The sequence below is a fragment of the Amia ocellicauda genome, chromosome 4 (genome assembly GCF_036373705.1).
Source record: "Amia ocellicauda isolate fAmiCal2 chromosome 4, fAmiCal2.hap1, whole genome shotgun sequence".
Taxonomy (NCBI): Eukaryota; Metazoa; Chordata; class Actinopteri; order Amiiformes; family Amiidae; genus Amia; species Amia ocellicauda.
This window is the reverse complement of record NC_089853.1, coordinates 40,677,482-40,702,346: the sequence shown is the minus strand read 5'-3', so window position 1 is coordinate 40,702,346 and position 24,865 is coordinate 40,677,482. Positions and strand designations below refer to the sequence as shown.

General features: G+C 42.5%; 1 protein-coding gene across 4 annotated transcripts in view; it reads left to right on the top strand.

Moving 5' to 3' along the window:
- tfap2c (transcription factor AP-2 gamma (activating enhancer binding protein 2 gamma)) overlaps positions 1–23,196 on the top strand; it is a 23,270-nt gene extending 74 nt beyond the window's left edge. Inside the window, exons 1-8 of one of the 4 annotated variants that reach the window (XM_066702217.1) lie at positions 1–153; positions 10,462–10,929; positions 11,826–11,877; positions 15,407–15,490; positions 16,666–16,888; positions 17,994–18,112; positions 19,575–19,716; positions 20,988–23,196. The exon at positions 1–153 is cut by the window's left edge and continues 74 nt beyond it. In XM_066702217.1, the coding sequence (XP_066558314.1) occupies positions 124–153; positions 10,462–10,929; positions 11,826–11,877; positions 15,407–15,490; positions 16,666–16,888; positions 17,994–18,112; positions 19,575–19,716; positions 20,988–21,282 (1,413 nt within the window). In that variant the 5' untranslated portion in view covers positions 1–123 and the 3' untranslated portion in view covers positions 21,283–23,196. Of the gene's footprint in view, positions 154–7,339; positions 7,680–10,461; positions 10,930–11,825; positions 11,878–15,406; positions 15,491–16,665; positions 16,889–17,993; positions 18,113–19,574; positions 19,717–20,987 lie in introns of those variants that run through there. The other 3 variants (XM_066702216.1, XM_066702215.1, XM_066702218.1) reach the window with 3 other exon arrangements.
- The last annotated feature ends 1,669 nt before the right edge of the window (positions 23,197–24,865 follow it).

The following is a 24,865-nucleotide window of genomic DNA, read 5'->3' as shown; positions in this document are numbered from 1 at the left end:
GTTCAGGTGTGCTGGGGCAGACTGCGCCTGCGCGGCCGGAGCGCAGAGACACCCAGGTGAAGATCGCGGCGCAGGTTACTGTTGGACTCGGCGCTGGAGCTGCACCGCAAGAGAACCGCACAGATGTCTTTACTGGACAGGATAGACTGGCAGGTAAAGACCCCTTTCACCGGATACACTAAAGTTTGATTGCATTCGTTTATTGATGTCGTGGGTTGATCTGAACTCTGATGGGAAACAGAGCTAGAGGTTCTCCAAAAAGAAAACGCCATGTAAGGGCTGTCACTCTCCTCGTCCTCTCGTCCTCTCGGCGTTTTTCTGCATCTTTGCGATTAGCAGTTGAAATAAAGCGCCGTGGGTCACTGAGTTATAATTTTAGGTTTTTTGTTTTGTTTTATGTAATCGTAATTGAGCGGCAAGGGGTAAAAAAGAAAATCAAGCAGAACAGATGCCAAGTGTGTCACTGGGGTGGAGCGGCTCCTGTCTAATCCCGCTTTATCGGGTGGATTATGCCTCCAGTGCCCACTGCCGGGTCACCGGCCCCAGTCTGCGTCCCAACAGTGTGTCGCCTATGGGAGGATGCACGTCCATACGATATGCCCCTTTTATAAAATATCGGTGCTTCTACCATCGAGGTGCCAAGAAAAACTGGAGACGTCGAGAAATATCCTGGAGCGAAAAGAAATTCCCAAATGTTGAATGTATTTTTAATATAAATAATATTATTCTGGTAATGTATTGTTGTGTATTATTATTATTATTATTATTATTATTATTATTATTATTATTATTATTATTATTATTAACATTATTATTAACATTATTATTAGTGGATTGTTATTATTATACTTTATAGCTTACTTTAACGTCAGTTGTCTAAAACAATAATATGCTATTATAATCTTATGTGTATGTGGCAATAATCATGTCATATAAATACGCAAATTGATAATGATCATTGTCATCGTAAAAAATGCTATAAATTACGTGCAGTTGTGTATTAATGTAAACACCGAAATCCTTCACAGTTTTGTTTTTTTGTTTTTTTAATGGTGTAAAGCGTTTCCAATTCCTCTTCTGCTCATTTTGGCCTGAAAAGTAGTTACTTGATCTATTTCCAAGTATGTGGGCAATTGCAACAACTACTGCTATAATAATAATAATAATAATAATAATAATAATAATAATAATAATACATTATAATAATGATTATCAGAACACTTAAGAATATATAGACAAATTAACCGCATCGATTTGATTTTAAATGTATGTACGGTACAAATTGTAATATATGTCGCCATTGGTCGTTGTCCTGGTGTTGTAATACTCTTCTTTACTTCTTTACTTTAACCCCAATGGTCGGCCTCAAGCAGAATACTTTCAGACACAGTATTCCTGCTGGGTGTCTCCGGGCCTCTGTTGAAGGTTATTCATGCCCAACGAACGGCGTGAAACACACATTTGATATGTTACAAAAGGGTAAAGGGGTATTTAATGTCAAGTCATTAAATCCCGCTTAAGTGAAAAGGGAATGTCCTGCAGGTACAACTCGGCCTGCGGATGGGATAATGGGCTGGAATAAAGCACAGATAATTACCCTGGCAATGCACCCGGCCCACGCAAAGGGTATTGTTACCTATATAGACACACAGGGGAGGTATTTTATAAACACAGATAAACAGCTAATTTGGGTCGAATTCAACAGAAGCGCTGAAGGTTCTCTTTAACACAAATCTCCAGAATGTTCGACCAAACGTTACTAATCGAGTTATTTTATAGATTGATAATGCATGCACAAAAATAAACAAGTAAATAAACAAACAAAAGATGCATATAAACCATCCTATTACGTCATAATCGCCGCTTTCTCCAGCACTACAGTATTCCTGTTTGGATGCGATTCTTGCGTTTACCACAAATACAATTATGTAGGAATTGTGAAGCCGGGGAGGTGTAGGCCTGCCAATTGTTACAGTGCAAACAAAACCGGGTTATATGCTGTATGAAGCGAAATGTCAACCTTGTACGCTTTGGCTGACATCGATTACACGCATCCGATACACTCCGATTCATTACAGATCTCGATGTGAACTGGATTTGTAGGCCTGTCCGGTTTCATGTGTCGTTAGAAGCCAGTTTATACTGTTTCGAAATAAAAACCCGACAGGAGACAAGTTCGTCATTTGCGGTTCGCGGGTGGGTCAGTGTTTTCATTTGGTCTTGTTCTTAAACACACGCGTGTTTATCAAGGGAAAGTAGGCCAGGATTGTGTCGGACATGATGGTAACGAAAGCGTATTAAACCCGCCTCTATTTGTACCCTTTTCTACAGGATTATAGTTAGTCTTCATTCTGAATAAGGTGTAGCATGTATTTATTTGACCATACAGGGGGACGTTTTTGTTGTTTTGTGTTACAGAAAAATAAGCATCTTTAGCACGCAGGTTATTCTACGTTAGACATAATTTGTCTTCTTTATTTCATGTCGGCTCGGCTTTATTGCAATGATACGACTCCATGGTGAGGCAGGGTCTCCTTGTTTCAATGTCGGTAATTTACAAATTTGAGATATTCGTCATTTCAGATAATATTTTCTTATAATTGCTGGCGAAGTTATGGGGTTAATACCGAACAGGCATTTGAAACGCGCAGGCCTCATTTTGAAATTATTAATAATAGAAATCAACATCGTCATAATAGTAACAACAGCAACAACACGCAATAAAGTGACCATGCCAATCTGATGATCAGTGTGACGATATATTTACCTATAAAACGGATGACTGATATTTAAATGTATTTAAGGCTATCGTTTTCAATATACATAAATATGCATATACATATAATATAATATAATTTGTTTTGCTGCAGGGACAACGCGTACCTTTGGCAAAATAAGGGAACATTTTGTTTAAAATAAGACAATGCACGTCTTTACAAATAAAACACATCTTATTGTGTCATCATTTGTGGATTGTGGATCAGGATTCATGAGCCGTGTTGAGAATTGACCCCCCCACGCCCACCAGAAACACATCATAACAATAATACAGCTAAATATGTATAACAAATCTCAACAGAGGCCGCATCCCGCCCATGCAATGTAAGTGTAAATAGGTCTTTACACGGATATCTTCGTGTTTTATCGTGGGTCGCTGAAAATAAACATGTTTTTCTGCATTACAAGCCGCGCATTTCAAAGAAGCCCGCATCTCCAAAAGCATCCCTGATTCGCTTTATTCAGGGCAAGAGGAGCTCCACCAAAAATGGTAATGCAGATTAGAGAGAAGTGCCCAGGGAATCCCCGGTGCTTTAGTGGGTTTTACTTAATTGAGCTCCTCTAAGCTTTCTGTAGGCTGACAAGAACCAGTTTTCTTCTTTCGCAGAGGTACAGAGGTTCAGTCACACCTTTCTCACAGGTGCCGTGGGATGCGCATTCAGGGACAATGCGACTCCGACACCCACACAGACAGGGACCTTTTTTGGGTCAACAACAATAGCAATGTTGTGCTACCACGGATAACAAAAAAACAGGTGGTGGTGTTAGAAAAGAGGTGGGTTTGTCGGTGCTTCGTTTGTAGGCGACAGTTGCGTTTAACCACATTTGGTTATTTTTAAGGAACTGTCCCGATGAACCCAGATGAAGACGAAAATCCCCCAAACCATGCATTACTCAGTATACGTTTCTAAGGAATGTCAATAAATAAATAAAAACAGTATAGCCACACTCTTTTGGAGAATACCAATAAAAATGATGTCTGTCAAGGGGGCAATGAAAGCAGGGAAACCCCCTTCGTATAGGAAATAGAAAATCAATAGAAAACGCGACATTTAATTGTGAAATATATTATGATAACATTAAGAAGACTGAAACACGTTTAGTTGTGAATTGAATCTTCTTTTGTCCCAGTGGGCTGCCGTTGTTTCGTTTAGGCCTTGCTTTTGGATTCATCTCTGGGTCCGTTTGTGTGATTCACCGGACCGGCGGAGAGGACTTGGTGACTGCTATAAAAACGAGCTATTGGAGCCATTGTAAGTGTCCTGCCGTGACCCCCTACTTTAACCAGACCCCTGTAAAGACTGTAAAGGTGTGGTTTTTATAAAAGGGGCTAAACAAGTTGGGTTGCTAAAACCTCGTTGGATTGGTTTCACAAACTCCAAACGGTTTATATGAAACGCATCACGTCTACACTTGATGCACCTTTGGAAATATGTATTCAATATGTATGCAATGATTTGGCGAGATACATCAGATTTTGTTTAGGCCTTTATGAAAGAAACATTTACAATTAATTCATTATCATTATTGCCACCCTGTCATGATGTGCTTCTGTACAACACCGGACTTTCCTATACATACGTGCACACAGCTCAGGAGACATGCTTCCTCAGCCGAGACATTAGAGGGCGTCATCTCACTCGAATTCATCACAGAATTGGTTAATAACACTTTTTAAGAATGCCAAGTCCTGTGCTAATGGAAATCTCGCAGTGGAGTCATAAAATGGGCCATCCGGAACAGCACAACCATCGTCATCGTCATGGATGGTTCATGCAACTCACGGGCGATCGACGGCAAGAAGGCGGCTTCAGAGATCGCGTCACCGGTTTTGTACTGAGATTCGGTATTACCAGAAGAGGAGGAACTGTTCAAGTTAAAATGCCGTAAATCGCAGCACTGCGTGTTTTTTAGTCACTATCCATTGATTTAACTGCGTGCTTGAAGGTGTATTTAGCCTTCCAAAAAAATAATATTATTAATAATTAATACAAATAATAATAATAATAATAATAATAATAATAATAATAATAATAATAATAATAATAATTTATAAATCAACATTCACAGAAAAGTACAAAGACGGACGGCAGTTAGCCACACAATGCCCCTTGTGTTTCCGATGGACCTCGCGGTTTGGACCCTTTAATGACAATAAACTCACGCAGAACCCAAAGGTTCTAAATAGAACCGCTATGGAACCTTCACTTTTTAGAGATTATACTCCCCACTGCCCCGATAACCACTACATATACCTGCAATTCACATTTCACTCTTGGGTCTCGTTGTGTTACTGTAGATGCAAACATACCACTTCATTTGATATGTAGGCTACTGAAACTGTATAAGGGAAATGTATGACTATAACATGATAATATCAGTAGGCTAGTCGTTCTCATTTGACTTTACCGAGTTGGCATATTCATGCAAACAAAAAATATTCAAAACAAGTTGGTATACTATAGTTATGTAGGATTGAATAAATCAACGTTTTATGTTAAAGCTATCAAATAACAATTGCAATTATATACAATTGTGTATATAAATCAACAGGTTTTATGTGAAACTCCACATTTTTTTGTAAAGACAGATAAAGAACTGTTGAGTGATTTGAACACAGAAATTGTTGTAGCAGTTAGAACAGCGAATTGCATTGTTGTCAACACAATTATCAGCAACTGTATTTTTAACGAATTCATATTTATTTAATAATTAATTTGTTATAATTTACATGTATTTTCTTTCCAAAATGCTTTATATTATTATAACATTTTCCTAATCAAAATCATTTAACAACGATGCTGGTGAGACAAAAAGTGTATTATTATTATTATTATTATTATTATTATTATTATTATTATTATTATTATTAATAATAATAATAATAATACAAATTCTTAAATCTGAGAATATTTTTGGTAATTAATAATAACCGTTAATTCCACAAATCCTTTTGTCCGCACTGATTTCTTGAATTTCTTGAGATTTAAAAAAAATTGCGATATTTGCTGTATTCCTTTGATAAAAATGAATAAATACATAAACAATGTGTGCAGCATACTGGAGAATCCCATTAACAAATGAAAGATAATTAATAGTTCGTTTCTGAAGTGAAAATGATAATACAATTACACTGAAATAAAAACGTGTGCATTTCTGTTCCCCTGCTTGATGATGTGAGCGCTGTAGGATAAAGAAACGTGAGTTCATAGAAAACAGCATTATCTTCATCCTGACACTTGTTTCGCATTCAGTCCCATATGTGTTTCCTTGGGTCGTTCTGATGATTAAATAATGGATACATCGATCCGAATATAATATAATCAGCATCCTCATATTCGGCAGCCAAAATACAATTAGCGGCTTGTTAAAATAAGGAGAACCTGTACGAGATACTGTCGATATGGAGCAGAAGCACTGACAAACAGGCTCAAGTGAAAGCGTAGATGAAACCGTATTTACGATGAAGGGATTATTACAGCCCCGCATCTATACGTCTTCGACCCATACTAAAGCAGCGTCTCTGCTCTCGGGCAGAAGCATAGCCTGCAATTTGCAGCTGTCACAGACAAAGAGAGATGGATGGTCTGGTCCTGTACAAATGGGACAGAACAGACCCTCCGCTGTAATGCAGCTGCAGGCAAACGCGAATGGTGATGGAATATCATTTTAATTATAGTTATATATAGTTTTAATTTAAATAATCATAATACAGAATTATAATGGTGTTATATTATATTAACCATATATATGTAACCAATCTATATTATTATCCATATATTACAAATAAGTAAAACCATTTAAAATCTAAATTAAAGGTTTATTTCTCCCGGACGGCATTTGACAGAACGCTCAGAGACTGAAAATGATCCGTTAAATGCTGAAAAAAAAGGTTTATTATTATTATTATTATTATTATTATTATTATTACAATATTATTATTTTTCTTGTTGGTTGCTCTATTATTGTGTTTGCTGTGGTCAGTGCTAGTTTTGCAGAGACTGAATTAACATGCACGTAGCTCTCGCTGTCTGTATAACGATGCCTTTTGTATCCATGTTATGATTTTCAATACGCTCCCACACGAAATAAATCCTGCAACGTCAATCATGAATTCAATAACCAGTTTACATGGCTGGAATGTATAGGCCTAATTTAAATCCCCAACAGAGCGATTGACGAAACGAAAACGACACCTGCAATGTGGACTGGTTTATGCATATCGTATCAGTATTTCATCTGTAATAATCAGCACTATGAACAAACTGTTAACACTTGGGATCCTCCTGCACTCCGAAATCTCTGAACACCAAAAACACAAAAACGTGACTTTCTTTTTCCCTTTGAGCTCGGGGGAAAAAAGGTAAATAGAGGCTGAAGGAGGAACAACAGCCAATTAGAATATGGATAGAAGACGGTCCGTACGGTGATTGGTCCGTTTCCCTCACAGCGCTGACCAATTGGCTAATAGCCTCACCCCCGCGGGGGGCGGAGTGACATCACGGCCAGGCCCCGCCCTCTGGGAGTGGTTATGCAAATATAACAGTGCCGGCCGCCGAGACGCACCGTGAAGCAGCGAGACAACTAGACAGCGCCGCGGCCGTCAGAGGGAGGTCAGAGCCCCGCGTTGAAGCTTCACAGACAGGCTGCAGTAGCGTCTCATTCGCCGCCTCGTCGCGTCGTGTTGCTCGCTGCTGAAGCGAGAGCCCCTTGCAAATCTCGGTTCCGCCTCCAGACAGCCGTGCATCCGAGCTGAGACACCGCGGGCCGAGGCGCACAGCGCGGCGCAGGGTGGATCTATAAAGTGCAGGCACGGCATCCCCTCGCTGCCCGGAGTTGCGTGTGAGACCACCATGTTGTGGAAACTGGCCGACAACGTCAAGTACGAGGAAGACTGTGAGGTGAGCGGGCGACAGGCGGGCGACAGGCGGGCGACAGGCGGGCAAACGCCGGTCCGAGGAGGCTGGGCAGCTTCCAGTGCAGAGCCGTGTGAACAGCCCGGGAAGGGCAGCGCTGAGGGGGACACTGCGCTGTTTTGTTGGATATATATAAGCGTAGGACTGTGCAGTGACGAGGTCTTAGTGAGTGAGAAATGATCGGTAATCTCATTTAAAAGGGATACCTGTATTTATTTAAAACACTTCAATTGTATTTCAAGGTAGTGTTAAACCTGATTGAATTACTATTATTATTATTATTATTATTATTATTAGTAGTAGTAGTAGAGAGTTCTTGTTGTCGTGTTGGTCCTAAAACACTTTCCAGATTTATCCCCAATCAATTAGGGGTTTAATAGCCGTCAGGTGGCCTAGCCCTCGCACTGGATTAGCAGCTGTTTGGAGGTTAGATTGAGGCTGCACTGTGTGCTACCTGACGGGATCACCTTCGCCGTGACAAACGCGTTCATTTGGTGCACATGTGTGGGTTTCATGGTATACTGCAGCGTTGTCCATCCAAACCCGGGGGATCCGTACCTTGGCTTTTGCCGAGATTTTTCGCGACTCTCCTCCCCCTACAACGCCTGCGGAGAAAGCGCTGTTTTATTTCGGGTGCGGCGCAGGCTCGGCGCGCAGGTCTGACTGCGGGCTCCCCGGTCCGACCGGTCGGGCTGCTTTCGGCCCCTCATTAACATGCGCCCCGCCGGGCGAGCGCTGCTCTTACTACAGTTGCAATGACACTCGTTACGGCAGCGTCTTTGGGAAGCGGCAGGCCTACTAATCTGTACTTGGTTTCGTTTTGTCTGGAAAGTGAAGATGGTCGGTGTCTGCTGATTGAGGCGTGTGCATGCTTGACACATTAACACGAATAAAATGACCGAGTTCCAGTCGCGCTTTCCCAAAATATTAAAATGTCAACAAAAAACGTTAAGAGCCTACAAGTGTTTTTTTTTGCCCACACTTTAAAATAAACTGGTGTGATGAATCGGGAATTAATATATGCATATACAGGATTAACACATGCATATGTCATGCACTTCAACTGACTTCTGATCCTAATCGCATGTATAACAGGGTTGGGATTGCATTGAGGATTAATGTGTTAAATTGAACACTTCGGTGTTTGTTCAAGGGCAACACAACTTTGTGTTCAAATTCACCAAAGCACAACCCGGTGTCTTTAACACATTGTGTTAGAAAATACATTGTCGTAATTTGGTAAAATGTATCCCAATATTGTTGTCCTTAAATTGAACGCGTTCGTTCTATCGGTTCGTGTGCACAGATGCGCATGATGTATTGAGATTTGAATCCTGTGGTATTCATGTATGAATTCAGAGGAATCGCACCCTTATAGTGAAGTTATCTTTTTGTCACTTTCATTGTGTATATGTATTTAAAATAAAAAACGCTCAGTCTGTTTGAGCAGAAGCGTCCTAGAATAGGAACGTCATTCCAGAACCGTATTCGTGATTTCACATTGTAATGCCTTCAGATCTCGCTTGTACTTCCTCTCTGCCCAGTGTGACACGGGGGTTAGCGATGTAAGAGGTCGCCCCCCAGCCCAATTGGTCATAGTCTGCTCCTCAGTGTCCCCTTGGCTCCGTGTGATTAGATCCAGCAATTGTGCATCAATGGGAGCCTTTCAGCTTTACGCGTTTCACGCTCCGCATGCCCTTGTGTCCAGCCATTATTAACGAGCCCCGTTACATTATTAGCCCTGAAGACTTCAAAACGACCAGTGCTGGAAGAATTTAAGGCGGGCAATTATAATATTGGGGGATTTTCCCCCCTCTCTCTCTCTAAAGGAATGTAATGATACAGCGACAGAGGAGGCGATCCTTTGACCGTCTGCGCGTAAATTCACATCCATCACTTCCCAGGTATCGCTCTCCCCAGGAGCACCTTTCCGTAATTATGGTGGGGCTGATTCTAAGCTTTTTAAAACGTCTTCTACGCCTTGAAATGTAAACGTGTTAGAAAAGCGTATTATTAATGTTAGTTGTGTTAAATCGAAATATCTTTTATATTAAAACTCCTTCAACCCCCCTGAATATAGATATTAGAAATGGCCCCGTTCTGAAAGGCGCTATATAGCGTTAATAGCTGTGCTGGGGATGTGAGAACTGGGAAATCTGGTCTGAATTTTGACTGCCGTGTTTATGCGCAATTGTACAGGGATTCAACTTCCATTTGAAATGGTATTTGTAGGAGTATTTTGGAAAACTTAATTTAATTGTCTTCGGCAGCCGTTCTAACATTCCGAATTACGACGGTTTATCCGAGATTGATCTGTAGAGATGATCTGTATAATCTGTTCTCTTTTATTAAGGGAGGCAGTAGGCTAATTCATATATTCAATTTTGTTTTTAATATGGATGGAACTAAGTGTAGGCTATTTCTATAAAATGTTTACTACATTTATTTACTTCAGTTTGACTTCATAATAAAACCAATATCAATATATGCATTCTGTTTTTGTAATCTTTCGTGGGGCAGACAAAAACAAATTAATTGAAAACATTCCTGGTTGTGATTTAATGTATTAATAGTTTTAATCACCATCATCATAATTATTAGGCTATCAGTCGAAAAAAGCTGTTAAATAAAGAAGAATGAACAACGCAAATCCCCTTGACGGTTTATTTTTTATTTTAATTTTACTGTGTGCGCATTTGTAATACGAATGATGAAAGTCAAAATGCACATTATTAATAGTATGTTTGTGATGATTATTGCTTCTCAGGAGAGGCACGATGGCAGCAGCAATGGCAACCCCCGGCTGCCCCACCTGCCCGCGGTGAGCCAGCACCTGTACAGCCCGGCTCCCCCCCTGTCCCACTCGAGCAGCGCCGACTTCCAGCCGCCCTACTTCCCTCCTCCGTACCAGCCCATCTCCTACCCGCAGTCCACCGACCACTACTCCCACCTGAGCGACCCCTTCAACATCAACTCCCTGCACCAGCCCTCCCCCGCCTCCAACCAGCAGCAGTGGCCCAACCGGCAGAGCCAAGAGCACTCGGGCATCGGGCCCCACGGTCGCGCCGGCTTGGCCAGCCAGATCCTGGGCCTGGAGTCCGGCTCCACGGGCGGCCGGAGAGAGGGCTTCCGTCGGCCAGAGCTGCTCCTCCCGCACGGACATGCCATTGACTCGTCTGTTATCGGGGACAACATGGGGCTTCACGAAATGGGCCACAGCATGGACGACGTGCAGGTGCGTTACTGCGGCGGCAAGTGATCCGATCTCCCCCGCATACGCTGCTTTTACTGTAATGTAAAGCATTAAAAACCCTAAAATGATTATAAGAAGTGGTCCTATAAGCTATAGTGAAATAGTGCATTGCTCGTTAGTGCATAGGCTAAAAAAACAAAAACGAATACATCTTACAATATACATAAAATTGCTGCAACTTTTGTAGGATATTTTGTTTTTGAATAGAAATTATTTTAGTTCAGTTTTTTATTTTTAATATGCATCTTAAAGTTTAGTAGTTACACTCAAAAACGCAGTAGACGCATGCATTTTCAAGTTTTTCCAAACCTCTAAAACTGGAATTGACATTTCCAGGCCATGTAGTGAAAAATAAAAATAACACTGCATTTTTTGATGCTCGGTAAAATAAATGTAAAATAGACAATTACATTTAAGGATAATTGTCCAAATACAGTCTCTTAATTAAATTTGTACCTATAAGAGGGGGAAAAAAACGCAATATATTTGCACAAGTGTGCGGTTACTCTTTATGGTATGTGCTTAATTATCTTTTCTGCCTGCACTATTTTGACTCATTGTACAAATAACTTAAGATGTCATGTGGCTGTTGCTACATGCCTGCCTCCTTAATAAACTGCAATTATAAATTGTTACTGATGACAGATACTTTGTGTTAATTATGCTGTTGGAAAGCTGTTTTAATTGCGTTGCTAACTTCAGAATGCTTTGCCATTGTGAGATGTACAGTTGGAGAGATAATGGTCTCCCAAAGCTTGTGCACAATGTACTCCGGGTGTTGTGTTGCTCCCACAGGGAGCGACTCACCTGTGATAAATCGCACGCAAGCTGCAGTGTATACTTGTAAGTAACGCTGCTTTTTTTTCTTGTTCTCCTAGCATGTGGATGACCACAATATAATAATGGCCGATCAAACCGTAATTAAAAAAGGTAGGTACATTTTTGTCTTGTGCTCACATTTATATTTATTTTTTCTCCCACCAATTACATTAATAATAAAAAGAATTGGCCAATAAAAAGCATTCAGTATTAAACTTGTTTGCTTCATGACACTGATTTTTAATGCCACATTTCTATTAGTGGGTGATTTGGTATTTATTTATTGAAATATCAGTCTTGGCCTCATCCCATAACATGAAAATTGCACTTAATCTTGATGGATAAATCAATTAATGTTTATATTGGACTCTAACCTGTTTCTGTTGGTAATACTAACCTGATTGTGTTGTCAGATAGATGACATTGGCAACCCTTCAGGTGGCAGTTTAATCTGCTGATTGACTGCCCGGCACTATTTTCTTAAACTTGACCATGTAATCCTCTGCAAATTTGCATTTAAAAGAGACCGAGCCTAACCGTTAGAGCTTTTGTTCCCATTCCCTTTTACTTGTTTGCTTTGGAGAGAGCAAAGAAAAAAAAAAAAAAAAAAGAAGCTTTGGGGACTAGTACGGGAAGAGGGCATATACACTCTGCTTTCATTAATTGTAATTGCATTTTTAATTTTATTTTCTTCCCTTGGGGTATCAGAGCTGTCAAGATCGAACTGTTAAACCGTTCAGACTTACGCATGCAAGAAGTACCCCCACAGAAAAGAGACAAGACTGTAATCGACCGAGGAATGTGTATTTTATTTTACTGTAGTTCATTACACACTGTGCAGGGAGCATTTTGTATCGGGAGTATTAACTCTGTCCTTTTCGGTAGCCCCTGACATGGAATCCAAGCCACGTAGTTTTTCAGTGTTTTATTGGGACTGTGCTCTTGCAGTTGACGGGCATCTGATTAAATAACTTTTGGCCGCAGGTGTAGAAGTGATTGTCGTAGACCCTTTTAAAGAGAAAGTAAAGAATAGGGGTGGGAGGGTCAAAATAGGCAAAGGGAACTTCTGTCTCTCCAACATGTCACCCCACTATTACGATTACTATTTACCTATCTATGTACTATCTATCCACTTACTATTGTCACCCCAGTAAGTATGTTGAATTGTGATGTGTAACAAATATTGCCTCTGTAGTTGTTCACAATGTGACAGACCTAGATTTGTTTTTCTCTCTTCTCTAATTTTCAGATTGACGTTTCTATGCAGTATTTAATGAGCATGCAGGTGGAAACTCTTGATTGGGCACTATTTTGTTAATCTCGGGTGTTTATTCCTTGCACGTCTGTGCATTTATAATATGAAGGCAAATTTCTCTTGGTAGTTGTAATGTTTTTGCTTTCTGAAGTATGGCGTTTGAGGCTTGCTTTACTGCAGCCGGTGATTTGTTAAGCTCTTGTGGCAATAATGCTAAACGTGTCGGTTGTCACTTTTCCATTTTATTTTTATGTGCCAATGCCAAATGCACAAAGTTTTCTTTTGATTAGACTCTACTCCCACTCTGGGTTAGTGTAGCAGTTAAATAATCAATTAGTTTGAACCCGGCGTTGTTAAGGTTCGGTAATTCTGTAAGAGGTAAAGTTGAAAGTGTTTTTTGGCTTTCCTAATTTCCTAATTCAGTCAATCTGTTGTCGGGGCTTGGTCCTATTACTGCTGCTGAAACTTCCTTAGCAAAAATTAACATGAGCAAGCACTTAAAACCCTTAATCTCTTTTTACTAGTGGTTTACAAGAAAGGAAATGCTGCTAGCTTTTGTTCCCTAAACAGATTGGTTTAACATTTAAATATAGGCTCTGTGAGGGTGTTAATCGTAGTGCTTTTGTAAAAGTACTACGGTAAAGATTTTTATTTCAAGTGAAATCCATGTCTGCAGCTTAAAACGTCCTCCCATGTGTGTCTGTGTGTACCACACAAAAAAAAGTGTTTTTGAAAAGGCAATATAATGTGCAACTGAAAACTAAAAATACTTTTCCTCCCTGAAGGTGACCAGTTTGTTTAGTTGAGTTTGGACTGCCCTGTTGCAAGTCTAATGCTAATGGATATGAAAGTGGACTGTTTATTTATTTACTCTATATTCTCCAAGTTGAATCCCTGTGGCTGTTTGAAATATGATCCAGAGTTTGTGAAACTGGAGTTTGTGCGAAGGTTGTTTTTGGCCCGTGCTCAGTTCCCAAGGTTTTCAGGACAAGGCAAGAAGGACTGTAGTTTTTGGGGGGAGATGAAAGAGTGCAGAGCTCATAAAAGTGACACACAGGCACCTATTTAACTAATCTGAAGATAGTGTCTTGCATGTAACATTTCATGTATATATGTATGCATGCATGTATCAAATAAGTGACACTATTTCCATTCCCGTGAACAACCCATACATATTTTTCCTGGTATTTCCCCTCTTTTTTTTTTTTTTAATGTTCATTGTTGCAGCTTTCCAATAATAATAAAAATTATATATTTTTTGAAGAGTGATCCAATATCCTTTCCCAATGCTCCAGCTTTAAGGACTCTTATTTTGTGCAGTGTTTTTCTGCGCCTGCTACAGCGGGTCAGGCACAGCCCTGAGGTACGGCACACAGTGCAGGAGTCAGCCAGCAAACTCGCCGGGGCTGCACTCCCTGCTCCCCGAGTCGCTGAGTGTTGTGCAGTGCCTCGTTTTTTGCCCTGAATCAAAGCAATAGCAAATGCTGCTCCACTCCTTGCCCCTGCAAGGCACCTAGTGTAGGTCCCCTTAAATCCCTGTATTTTAATAAGCGGATGTTCAGGCTTTTTGAGAGACAAGGGTATAAAAACAAAACAAAACCAACCTATTACCGCGAAAGCTTAAGTCCTTTCCAAGAGCTTTACAGTTTTGATTGTTGGTATTTAATTAATCTCAATCAGGACTCGTTTTCCTGTCAATTATGTCAATGTCTTCGCATGGGAAAGTGGGCCGGGCCTCGTCAGGAGCGGAGGTATAACAAACCCTCGCCGGCCAAGGGCAGCAGTTTATTAAGGGCGGCTTTCTGTCGGCGCGAGGAGGGGCTGTATTGAAATGCAGGAGCTCCACCTAAGATGCTAATTGACATCAGTGGGGGGGGGTGGGGGAGATGCCTTGAACGCTCTTTCTCTGTTCATAATCCTTTGTTAGTCATGAAGGGCACTTAACTAATCCAGACGTGATCCTTCGGAGATCTTGATTAATTCCTGCACTTGTTCGAGTGACTTTGAAAGCAGATCAGGTTCAAAGTTCCCCTGTGCCACGGGACCTTGACGCCAGTTCCTCTAGATGTGTTGATTGCTCACCGGGGATTGTACAGACCTAAAAATGCTCAAAGTCCTCCGTGCCTCCTCATCCCTGTGTTTGTCACAATAAATCTTCTACCCCTTAACTTGCTAGGGCTGTTTCCTGGTTGTCTTTTTATTTTTATTATATAAACCTCGTCAGAAGGTATAGCGGCTTCAGCCATAGAAATCCTTTGCTAATGCTTTGTTTTTACTTGTGTGTGTCAGTGGGGGGGGAAAAACCTGCATCATCTTTTCTGTGTTGTTCCATTGGCCTCTTGTCCTCCAGTTCTCATGTTCTGTGATGTCCTGTTCTTGTCTCAGTATTAGGCATCAGGAGTGGCAGGCACCATGATCGTATACAGAGAAGTTATTTTGACAGTGGCTTTCTTGCAGGTGATGATGAAGGTACTTTAACACTTTTTCCTGTGCTTGTCATTCTCTGCTGTTTTGTGTGACATCGTTTGGGAGCACTAGGGTGGCGGTGACACTTTAAGTAGAGGGATTTCCTATAATCTGTCCATCTTGATTAGAAACGGGTGACTTTATTTGGACTCGCTTGTGAACGGAATGTGGTTCTGTTGTTTTTGTGGATTCATTTGAATGCAGATTGTGATGTCTTGGAAAGGAGGCCTGCTGTAGTTTGTTGAAGTCCTAGACGGGTTATCCGATTGGATGAACCGGGTGTGTCCTGTGAGCTGCTGTAGCGGTGCTTGGGTGCTATGTAAATGGGATTGAATCTGCTTCCAGTTTGACTCTTACTCCTATGTGAAGATGTTTAAATATGAAACGTATCCTTTCCCTGTCTTCTGGTATACTTGAATCGTATGGGCTGCATAACTGCACTAGGGGCTACCGAACATCAGTAACAAATTATAATAAGCGAAGTTTGTATTTAAAATAAATGTATAAATCTCTTCCAGCTGAATGTAGGGATCAGACTCCTTGCTGTCTGGACAGTGGGTTGGGGTGGGCAAGATTTAAACTATATTTACTTTTTTTTTCCCTTAATTTTCTAAACCGTAGCTTCTGTGTTGCAAACTTGCAGCCCGTCTCACTGTAAACATAATGAATGTTGAAACCGTGCGATCGGCATCCAGTACCCCTTTAAAAGAGACCAACTTCCACTGTCTAATTAAACCCAAACCCACAAGCCGTGTTTTTGCGGTCGGAGCCAGAAAGGAGCTGTGCTTTGGAAACCCCAGAGCAGAATGTTCTCCAGGCCTCGAGGACCGTTTTATTGGTCAAGACTGTTCTGAAAGACCCTTCTGCGTTTTGAGGCCGTGTCTTGAGGACCCAGATGAGACACGGCGGACAATGCCAAAAGCTATGAGGAGCATCGTGCATTGGTGAAAGGTTCAGGAGGGTGTTGGTGGAAGCATCCCTGGAATATAAAAAAATTCTCCAGCTCTTTTCAGAGAATTTGGATATTTTTTTTTTTTGTACTCAAGGGATGGCCTTCAAGCCTGGGCCCATGTTACATGATTTTGATCCCCACAATGTTATAATTTTATTATTTTGGATCTGGTTTTAAAGGCAATCGCTGACCAAGCTCTCTCTCTCTCTGTCTGTCTTCCCGGCAGGTCCCATGTCAATGGCAAAGGGCAACGCACTGGGTCTGCCCTATCAGAAGGAGACACTGTTGGGCATGGTGTCCAACCCCAGCGAGGTGTTCTGCTCGGTGCCCGGCCGCCTGTCTCTCCTCAGCTCCACCTCCAAGTACAAGGTGACGGTGGCCGAGGTGCAGCGGCGCCTCTCCCCACCGGAGTGCCTCAACGCCTCGCTGCTGGGCGGCGTGCTCCGCAGGTCAGCACCGCAACACGGATGCGTCTACACGCCACACACATGCCCCCACATACACTGGTGTGCAGTTGTGTCCCACAAGCCTGTGCTGCGTTTGTCACGGGGCTGTAGTTAAACAAACGAACAAACCACGAAATGAAAGAGGAAGTTGGGCTTTAGAATTTGTCCTCCAGCTAGTTTATTTTTTGGGAAGGAAGAGTTACTCTGCTAGTTTTACACACAGGTGGCTGTTTGTGATGTTTTCATTGCAGAGATGGGAACCTCTCCAGGAGATGCACGCATACAAAACCATTGAATTTGAATTAAATCGCAAGTGCTTCCCCATTATAGTGTGTTGCCTTTCCAGTCTCCCGGCTCTGCTCTGTGGTGAAGCGATGCCATAGCCCAGCACAGCGCTCAGCTCCACACAGCGCAGGAGCTACTGGCTGTGACTAATTGATGCTGTGTAGTTGACCCTGTGCCCTGTGTGTCAGTAGGCAGTGTAGGCCCTGGGGAGAGCTGACCTCTTCCCGTGGTTTGTTGGGAACACACGTTTTAAACTTCCCATGTGCAACACTGGGCCACCGACAGATGCTGAGCTGTAAAGTAGGTCATAGACGTAGAGAGAGAGAGTGGGGGGGTGTGTATGTCTCCCCGATGCCGTCTCTTCTCGCCCGGCTCTGAGGAGCCCAGGCTGCAGTCAGGCGGAAACGTCAATCGCTGCAGCAAGGGGGGAATTATTGTGCTTTACCCAACCCCAGTTCGGGGGCTGTTCTTGTTTTCGGAGGTCAACAGTAGAGTGTCCTCGCCTGCCTTCGTTTATTTAAAAATAGAAATTGTGATGAACCGTCCTGCTGAAGGACACACTGGAAAAATATCTAATACAAGTGCAGTTATGCTGTTCTGAAGTCAGGCAGTTATTTTGAACGTGGGAATACTTGAATTTCCAATGGCCCTTATTGAACGATAAGAGGGTCACTTATTTTATTGTCTCATTTTAATTGCATGGTCATGTAGTCTACAGAGAGCTGCTCAGTCATTCTCCTCCTTGAAGCCAGTCTGCCTTATCCACACTGCTGCCGTTGGCCATCCTAGTTCAGGAAACTAACTTCCGCTTGTCTTCCCGCAGAGCGAAATCCAAAAATGGAGGCCGGTCCTTGAGGGAGAAGCTGGACAAGATCGGTCTGAACCTGCCGGCTGGCCGGAGGAAGGCAGCCAACGTCACCTTGCTGACTGCGCTAGTGGAAGGTACGCAGCACTCCATTGGTCACATGGACTTGTATGGAAATATGACTTTACTGTTTAAACTATCGAAGTCCTGTGTGCTTGTGTCTTTATTTGTATTTTGCTCTTTCCTTTCTTCCCCTTGTCTGCTTGGAAGACTAAATCCTGTCAGAGGTCCGTCACCAGAAATAGCTTCTCTGTTTGAAATCCATTTTCCGCTCCCCAGCCTTACAGTATTAAGGCAGAATTGACATTATCTAACAGGACTAGGATTTTTTTTTCCTTTCCCAGTGACATTTGAGGTCGCTAAGCAACCAGCAGAGACTTAAAAAAAACAAAAACAAAAACCGCCTCAAAAATACTGTAGCTGCAAAGACCATAAGGTCAGTGGTTGGATTGGCAAGACGCAAACTTGTACGAATGTATGTGAACGTGGGAATTCATTCTTTCTAGTACCCAGTGCTCTGTTGCATGCTCTGAAGTCCATCTCATCATTGCGAAAGTGAAGGTACATGAAGTGGATTGAACCGATAAACACTCGCCAGTTTTCCTCCCATTCAGTCATCTTTTTGCTTTTCATTGTTTTCTGACTGTTCTTGAGATAAAAAAAAAAAAAACACAATTTCCAGATACTTAGTTTGAATCTGGAATTGGTACCACATGTGATCCCATTGCCACGAGGAGTGAGTGACCTTAAAGACTGTGCCTGGCCGTGTGATTGACTGAGTCGGAGCGCTGTGCGTGTCTCTCGGTGTGGACGCTTTGTCGGACCTGCTGGCGCGCTGGAAGGCCCCCAGCTTCATTAACCCATTAAAAGCGGGCAGGCAGCACCGCCCTGCAGTCCACGATATGCATTCCCGTCTCCCCGCTGGCAGGGGAAGGAAGTGGAACTGATCCGTTGCATAATTCAAACATCATGAGTCTTGGACGTCACTAACTGGCTTAATACAATCTGAACTCTACATCTGTAAGATCTGTAAGATCTGCTCGGGCAGAGTCTCTGTAATGTAATTTATTGATTTATTATGCTTCCATGTTGCGTTCAGTTATAAACTGCCCCTTCCCTCAATGATGCGTTCGAGAATTAAGATGTATGTTTGGAATTTCTTTGCGGAAAGGTATTTTTTTTGTTTCAGTTTCCTGCATTTTATTTTTCTTAGTTCATTTTAAACTTGATTTATTAACTGGAATTGGTGGCTTGGTTTCACTTAGCTGAATTTAAAAATTGTAAAAGTACTACTTTTGAACCTGGATGTTTGCTTTTGGGATTTGTTTTATTTTTTCTGCTGCTTTTTCCTCAAATTTATAAAAACTCTTCCTTGTGCGCTCACTGCAGTTCATGATACCTCACAACTCGGTAGAGCAGCTATCTGGGAGGCAGTAAGGCAGTTTTGCAGTGTTGTGGTTCTGCAGGGCGCTGTGAGGCGGTGGGGGGGCAGCGATGATGGTAACTTGGCCCTCAATGTTGACTCTTTTAATTGAACAGGCGAGGCAGTGCACCTGGCGCGGGATTTCGGCTACGTGTGCGAGACGGAGTTCCCTGCCAAGGCCATGGCGGAGTACCTCAGCAGGCCGCACGTGGAGCGCAACGAGATCAACTCCCGCAAGAACATGCTGCTGGCTGCCAAGTGAGTCCCTCCTCCTGTTTACCGTGCCGTGATGCCAGTTTAAAAACTGGAATTGTAGAATAGCAGCTACATTAGTCAGTTTTCCAAAATACATGATTTCACTGCATCAAAACAAGCATCCTGCCCATGTTTGAGACGGGCAAATAAACGCTTAATTAACAAATGAACAAAGCATTTGACCATGTGACCCCTGTTTTTGGGACACTCGGAGATGCCTGGATTTGTCAATAGAAGCTCTTCTTTAAGGGCTGGGACCTCCGGGTCGTGTGGCCCTCCCTGTATCCCCTCAGTGACAGCCTACAGGGCAGCCTGGCGAGGGTGGGGTGGGCATTGCTGGTACAATGTTGGTTCTGTCTGCAGGGGCCGGTGTCTCTGGAGCCGGACGCCACAGTGCAGTCCGGTGTAGGATGTGGCATTCACAAGGACTCCATATCCTGTCACTTAATTACATTTCAATAAAACTGAAAACCCCCCACCACCCAAAACAACCTGTAATTACATCCCAATTGGAGGTTTCTATTCTTTAATTACAGTCCCAGGCTTTCGCATTGGAGGTTGTACTTGTACATGTTTCTGTGGTTTCATTATTTTGCAACTTTTTCTACTTATTTATACAAGGTGAAGAAAAGGGATAGGTCAGATCTGATGTGTAATTTGACTCTAATTTAGCTTGTAGAAGAAACCCTACAGATATATTTTTGGTAGCTGTGCCTTTGTCAAATTATGATTATGCTTTTTAATCTCTGTTGGAATGTTTGTTCCACGAAACGGAGGCTCTCCGTGTCATTATGACACCTGCAGCGCGGCACTCCCTCCAGGTATTCAGCGTCTGCAGTGCATTTACATAATCTCTGCATTGTACTTCAGAAGCACCTCATTCTCCTTTCTAGGCATTTATTTTTAGACCTGTTTTTTTTTTTTAATGGCATGATAATGTTAAACGTGGCTGATTTTAGTATGGTCTTTCCTTTGGTCCTAGTCACATTATCAATCCTTTTGTCCTGGTTTTCTTCTGAAACTAAAGACATTGTACTTAATGTTGTATAGTGCACCCAATCAGTCTCTTTAGTATCCCAGTGTGTTATTAGGGCCTGCTCTGTAACTGCATTTTTAAGGAGGTGAATTGGTCTTGTATCCACAAATGCATCCTGTAGTCAGCCAGATCGTCTTGGCCACAGAGCACAAGGATAGGGACCAAGCAAAGTTGGCCTGCTGAGGGAGTGCCTTCTATTTATTTTATTTGTCTTTATTTCGTTCTCCGCTTGCTCCAGACAAATCTGTAAGGAGTTCACGGACTTGCTGACCCAGGACCGCTCTCCCCTGGGGAACTCCCGGCCCACGCCCATCCTGGAGCCGGGCATCCAGGGCTGCCTGACCCACTTCAGTCTGATCACGCACGGCTTCGGCAGCCCCGCCATCTGCGCCGCCATGACCTCGCTGCAGAACTACCTGAACGAGGCCCTCAAGCAGGTGGACAAGATGTACCTGAGCTCCAGCGGGGAAGGGCAGGGTGCCTCCGATGGCGGCAGCAAAGCCTCTGACAAAATGGACAAGCACCGGAAATGAACGGGCAGAGGACCCGGCCATCCGCTCGCTCCACCCCGCCTCCCCCCAGCAACAACACGAGGGCAACACCTACCTGATCTGTCGTCCGCTCATCTCCTCTGCGTGTTTTCTTTTTTTCTACCAACTCCCCTGACATGTTTGGCTGCTTTTTATTTTTATTTCCTCTTTTGCTTTTCTCCGCTCTCCCCGGCGGTTATAAAGAGACAGCCTTGCCTAGCCGGTGCTAGGGAGGATATGGAGAGGACTTGTCAACACCAGGTGGAGAGATGAGGGGTGTGGGGAGGGGCGCGAGAGGTGGCCCAGGACTGGCGCCTTGTTGCGTTTGCTGGAGACCCTCGAAACGGGAGCTGCTCATCACCACTGTTGTGGGATTCATTGCCGACCAAATCTTTTATCGTAGCAGGTTTCTCAGGATTGGTGCTCAATGCTCTCTGGACTGGGCTGTTTGACCAGAGAGCGGACCACGACTGGGGCTTTTTTTACATAAAAAAAAAACATAAACAAACTAAGGACATCGCTCAGCTACAGTGTTAACACAATGATGTTGGAAGACTTTCAGGGTGTGTGTGTGTGTGTGTGTGTGTGTGTTGCGATAGGTGGAGGGCTGGGGGGGAGTGTGTTGTCAGATCCACAGAGCTGTGTAGCACTCAGTTGAAGCCCTCCTCGGAGAACTCATTGTGTGTTGTGGAAAGAAAAATGAAATCCTGAATTTGGCGATGGGGATTTTTTTGTCCTCCAGCAAGAGGACTCAGATTTATTTCTTGAAATATTGTCAGTTAAACAGAGGGTAGGGGGAGGTTATTCATACAGAAGAGGCCCTTGCCCAACATCCATTGTATGAAAGGGAATGGTTTTATATTTTCTTTCACCTGAACAAACCTGTTATCCAAAGCCTATTGGATCAGATCTCGGCTCTGCTTTCCACTGGACCAAACCGGACTCGAGTCTGACTCGGTCTCTCTGCTGGCCGGGATGCTCGGTCGGTCGCCTGCAGGAAACCTGCCGATCTGTCCAGGACACCCACAGCTGCTCCCCCCAGCCTGGTCTTGTCCATAGCCTGGAGTTGCATCTCACTGAGCACGCAACGCTGCGTCCAGGGGGTGGATTTTAAAAACCTAAACCAATACAATAGTGTTAAAAACAATCCGCAAGCAAGGATGAGCTTCCAAGGAAAGGACTTTATCATTTTATTTTTTTTATGTTTTTGTCAAGTAAGTTCTCGGTTATCTTCCCCTGAACTGTTTAAACCAAACTCCTCACCTGTCACTTCACCTTTTGCCGTGGAAGGCCTAAGTGGATAAACATTAGTCATTACAACAAATATAAAATAAAATAAAATGAGATGTGTATGATGAGGTACTTCCTAAGCAGATTATTATTATTAAACTGGTGTAAAGTGAGGATTTTGGTTGTGTTATCTTTCTTGAATGTAAATATTTTATTTATGTTGTAATTTAATGGGATTTGTAAATACTGGTTAAATACTGGTGTACCACTTAACTTTTTAAAGTTTTATAAATGGGTTAGCTTTTTTTTATTTTAATTTGTTTTGTTTTTCTATTCTAGAATATTTTTTTCCTAGGCTACGGGGGCAATGATGTGATGTACTTTTTACATTTGTCCAAAAGGTATTTAAACAAAAAAATTAAATAAAAAAAAATATATACAAGAAAACAGGGTATTGGAAAAAGTGAGTTTGTAAAGTTTTACTGTTGATATTATTCCAGCCAGTGTGTAAAGTGACACAAGCCTGAGGGACTACCCCAATTGTTGAGCATTTTTCTGGTAAAGAGTGCTTAATGGATTACTTAATGTGTGTAAATGCATTTTCTTGAGAGAATTTCTGGAGAGGAACAATGGACATTATCTGTTGTAATTTAGCCATTCAATAAAACAATTTAATTTTGTGGTTAAGATGCTTGGTTTCATGTGTGTGTGTCCTAGACTTGTCGGGGGGTTGGTTTTCTGTCTGTCTTTAGTTGTTTTTGCTCGTTCTTCCTATCTGAATAGTTCATCTGTTCTTTCTATGGAAAGGGATGGGGTCCTAGTTCCCCTTTAAAAAAGTTTATCTGCCAGTCTTGCAAACTGGCGTGACCGTGCGTATTGATGCTGGAGGATCGTGTCTGATAACCATGCAAGATTACAGTGCCAGATAATTTATTTTAAGTATAAAGGAATAGGCAGGGGTTGAGAGGTACTGGGAGGGGGTCATAAAAGTCCTTTTTAAAAACAAAACTGCACTGTGAACTAAGCAAGCTGAGCGTTTTACAGGGCAAGCAGTCCTAACCCGGCCCTGCTGCTTGAATGTCTAATTGAAATCGGCAGGAACGCCATCTGGAATTCTTTCCAGTTAAAGCTGCTTTCCCATTGTAAAAGCAAGCTGGGACTTTTAGGATGTATTTAAACACTGTTATGATGTGTATTTATATTGTATATCATGTAAAAAAATCCAGAACTATATCCAGAAGTTGACCAGGCTCACACTGTGTATTTGGTTAACTAGGTTTTCAACCGAAAGCTCCCTCTGTTTCAGTCTCTTTCGGCCTGTGTCTGTCCCCACTCCGAGATGTTATTGAAACGGGCAGGAACAGACACTGGCGAGTTGCCGCTTCCCTCAGTGTCTGTTCGGGTACAGTGTGGCGTTGATGGCCCCGGTACGCAGCAGAGAGATACCCATCAGTAGAGAGAGAGAGAGAGAGAGAGGTGTGTTGGGCTGAGCCCTCCTGCTGAGTCCTGTGCAGTGTGAATAATGAGCATCAGACCAAGCACAGCATCTGCCACGCTGGACAAAACAGAGGGGAGGGGGTAGTAAGGGGTTTGGGGAAAAACCTAAGAAATGCTATAAGGAAGATTATTACACATTATTTATAGTGTGTGTGTGTATATATATATAATTATTGGGAATGATCATTCACACGCAATCACATCCACTCTTGCTCTCTCACACACACGGACACATACACACGAGTTTTGAATCCTCTGTGTTAAGAAATCCTTTAATTGTCACACCTTTTGCCCAGAGATGAGGGCGTCTGCTAAGAAATAATGACTGGAGGCTTTGTCTGGTTTTCTGCACCTAAAAACTGCAGGTTCCAGTGCACCTAGTCAGTCACCGGGGAAAATTCCTAATTTGTACCCTCTCCCTTTCAGGGCACTCGTCACAGGCAGTTTGTGGTAAAAAGCCCAGATTTGCTGTAATTGTCTCCATAAAATCGCACTGAGCTGAAGTCTATACTGGTTGGGCCACTTGGGAGCATGTTGTGCAATTGCTGAACAATAAATTCTAAAGAGGACGAGTCTTTATCTTGGCCGATGCCTTTTCTATCAGTGGGTGTGGATCCTTGCAAGCAGCTGTATTGTAGAGTGTAGGAATATGTAGGTTTTATTTTTTTGCAGCACCTGGCTGTTTGCTGAGAAAGCCCCCTGACACATTGCTGTTTGGGCTTAATGAGAAGCACTGTTTTTCAGGCAGTTTTATAAATACGGAAAGTCTAATTTGTATTTTCAATTTGTTAGAGCAGAACCTGATCACGTTAAAGACTTTTTACAGACCTTACAGGTGTGGGAAGTGATACTTAAGTGA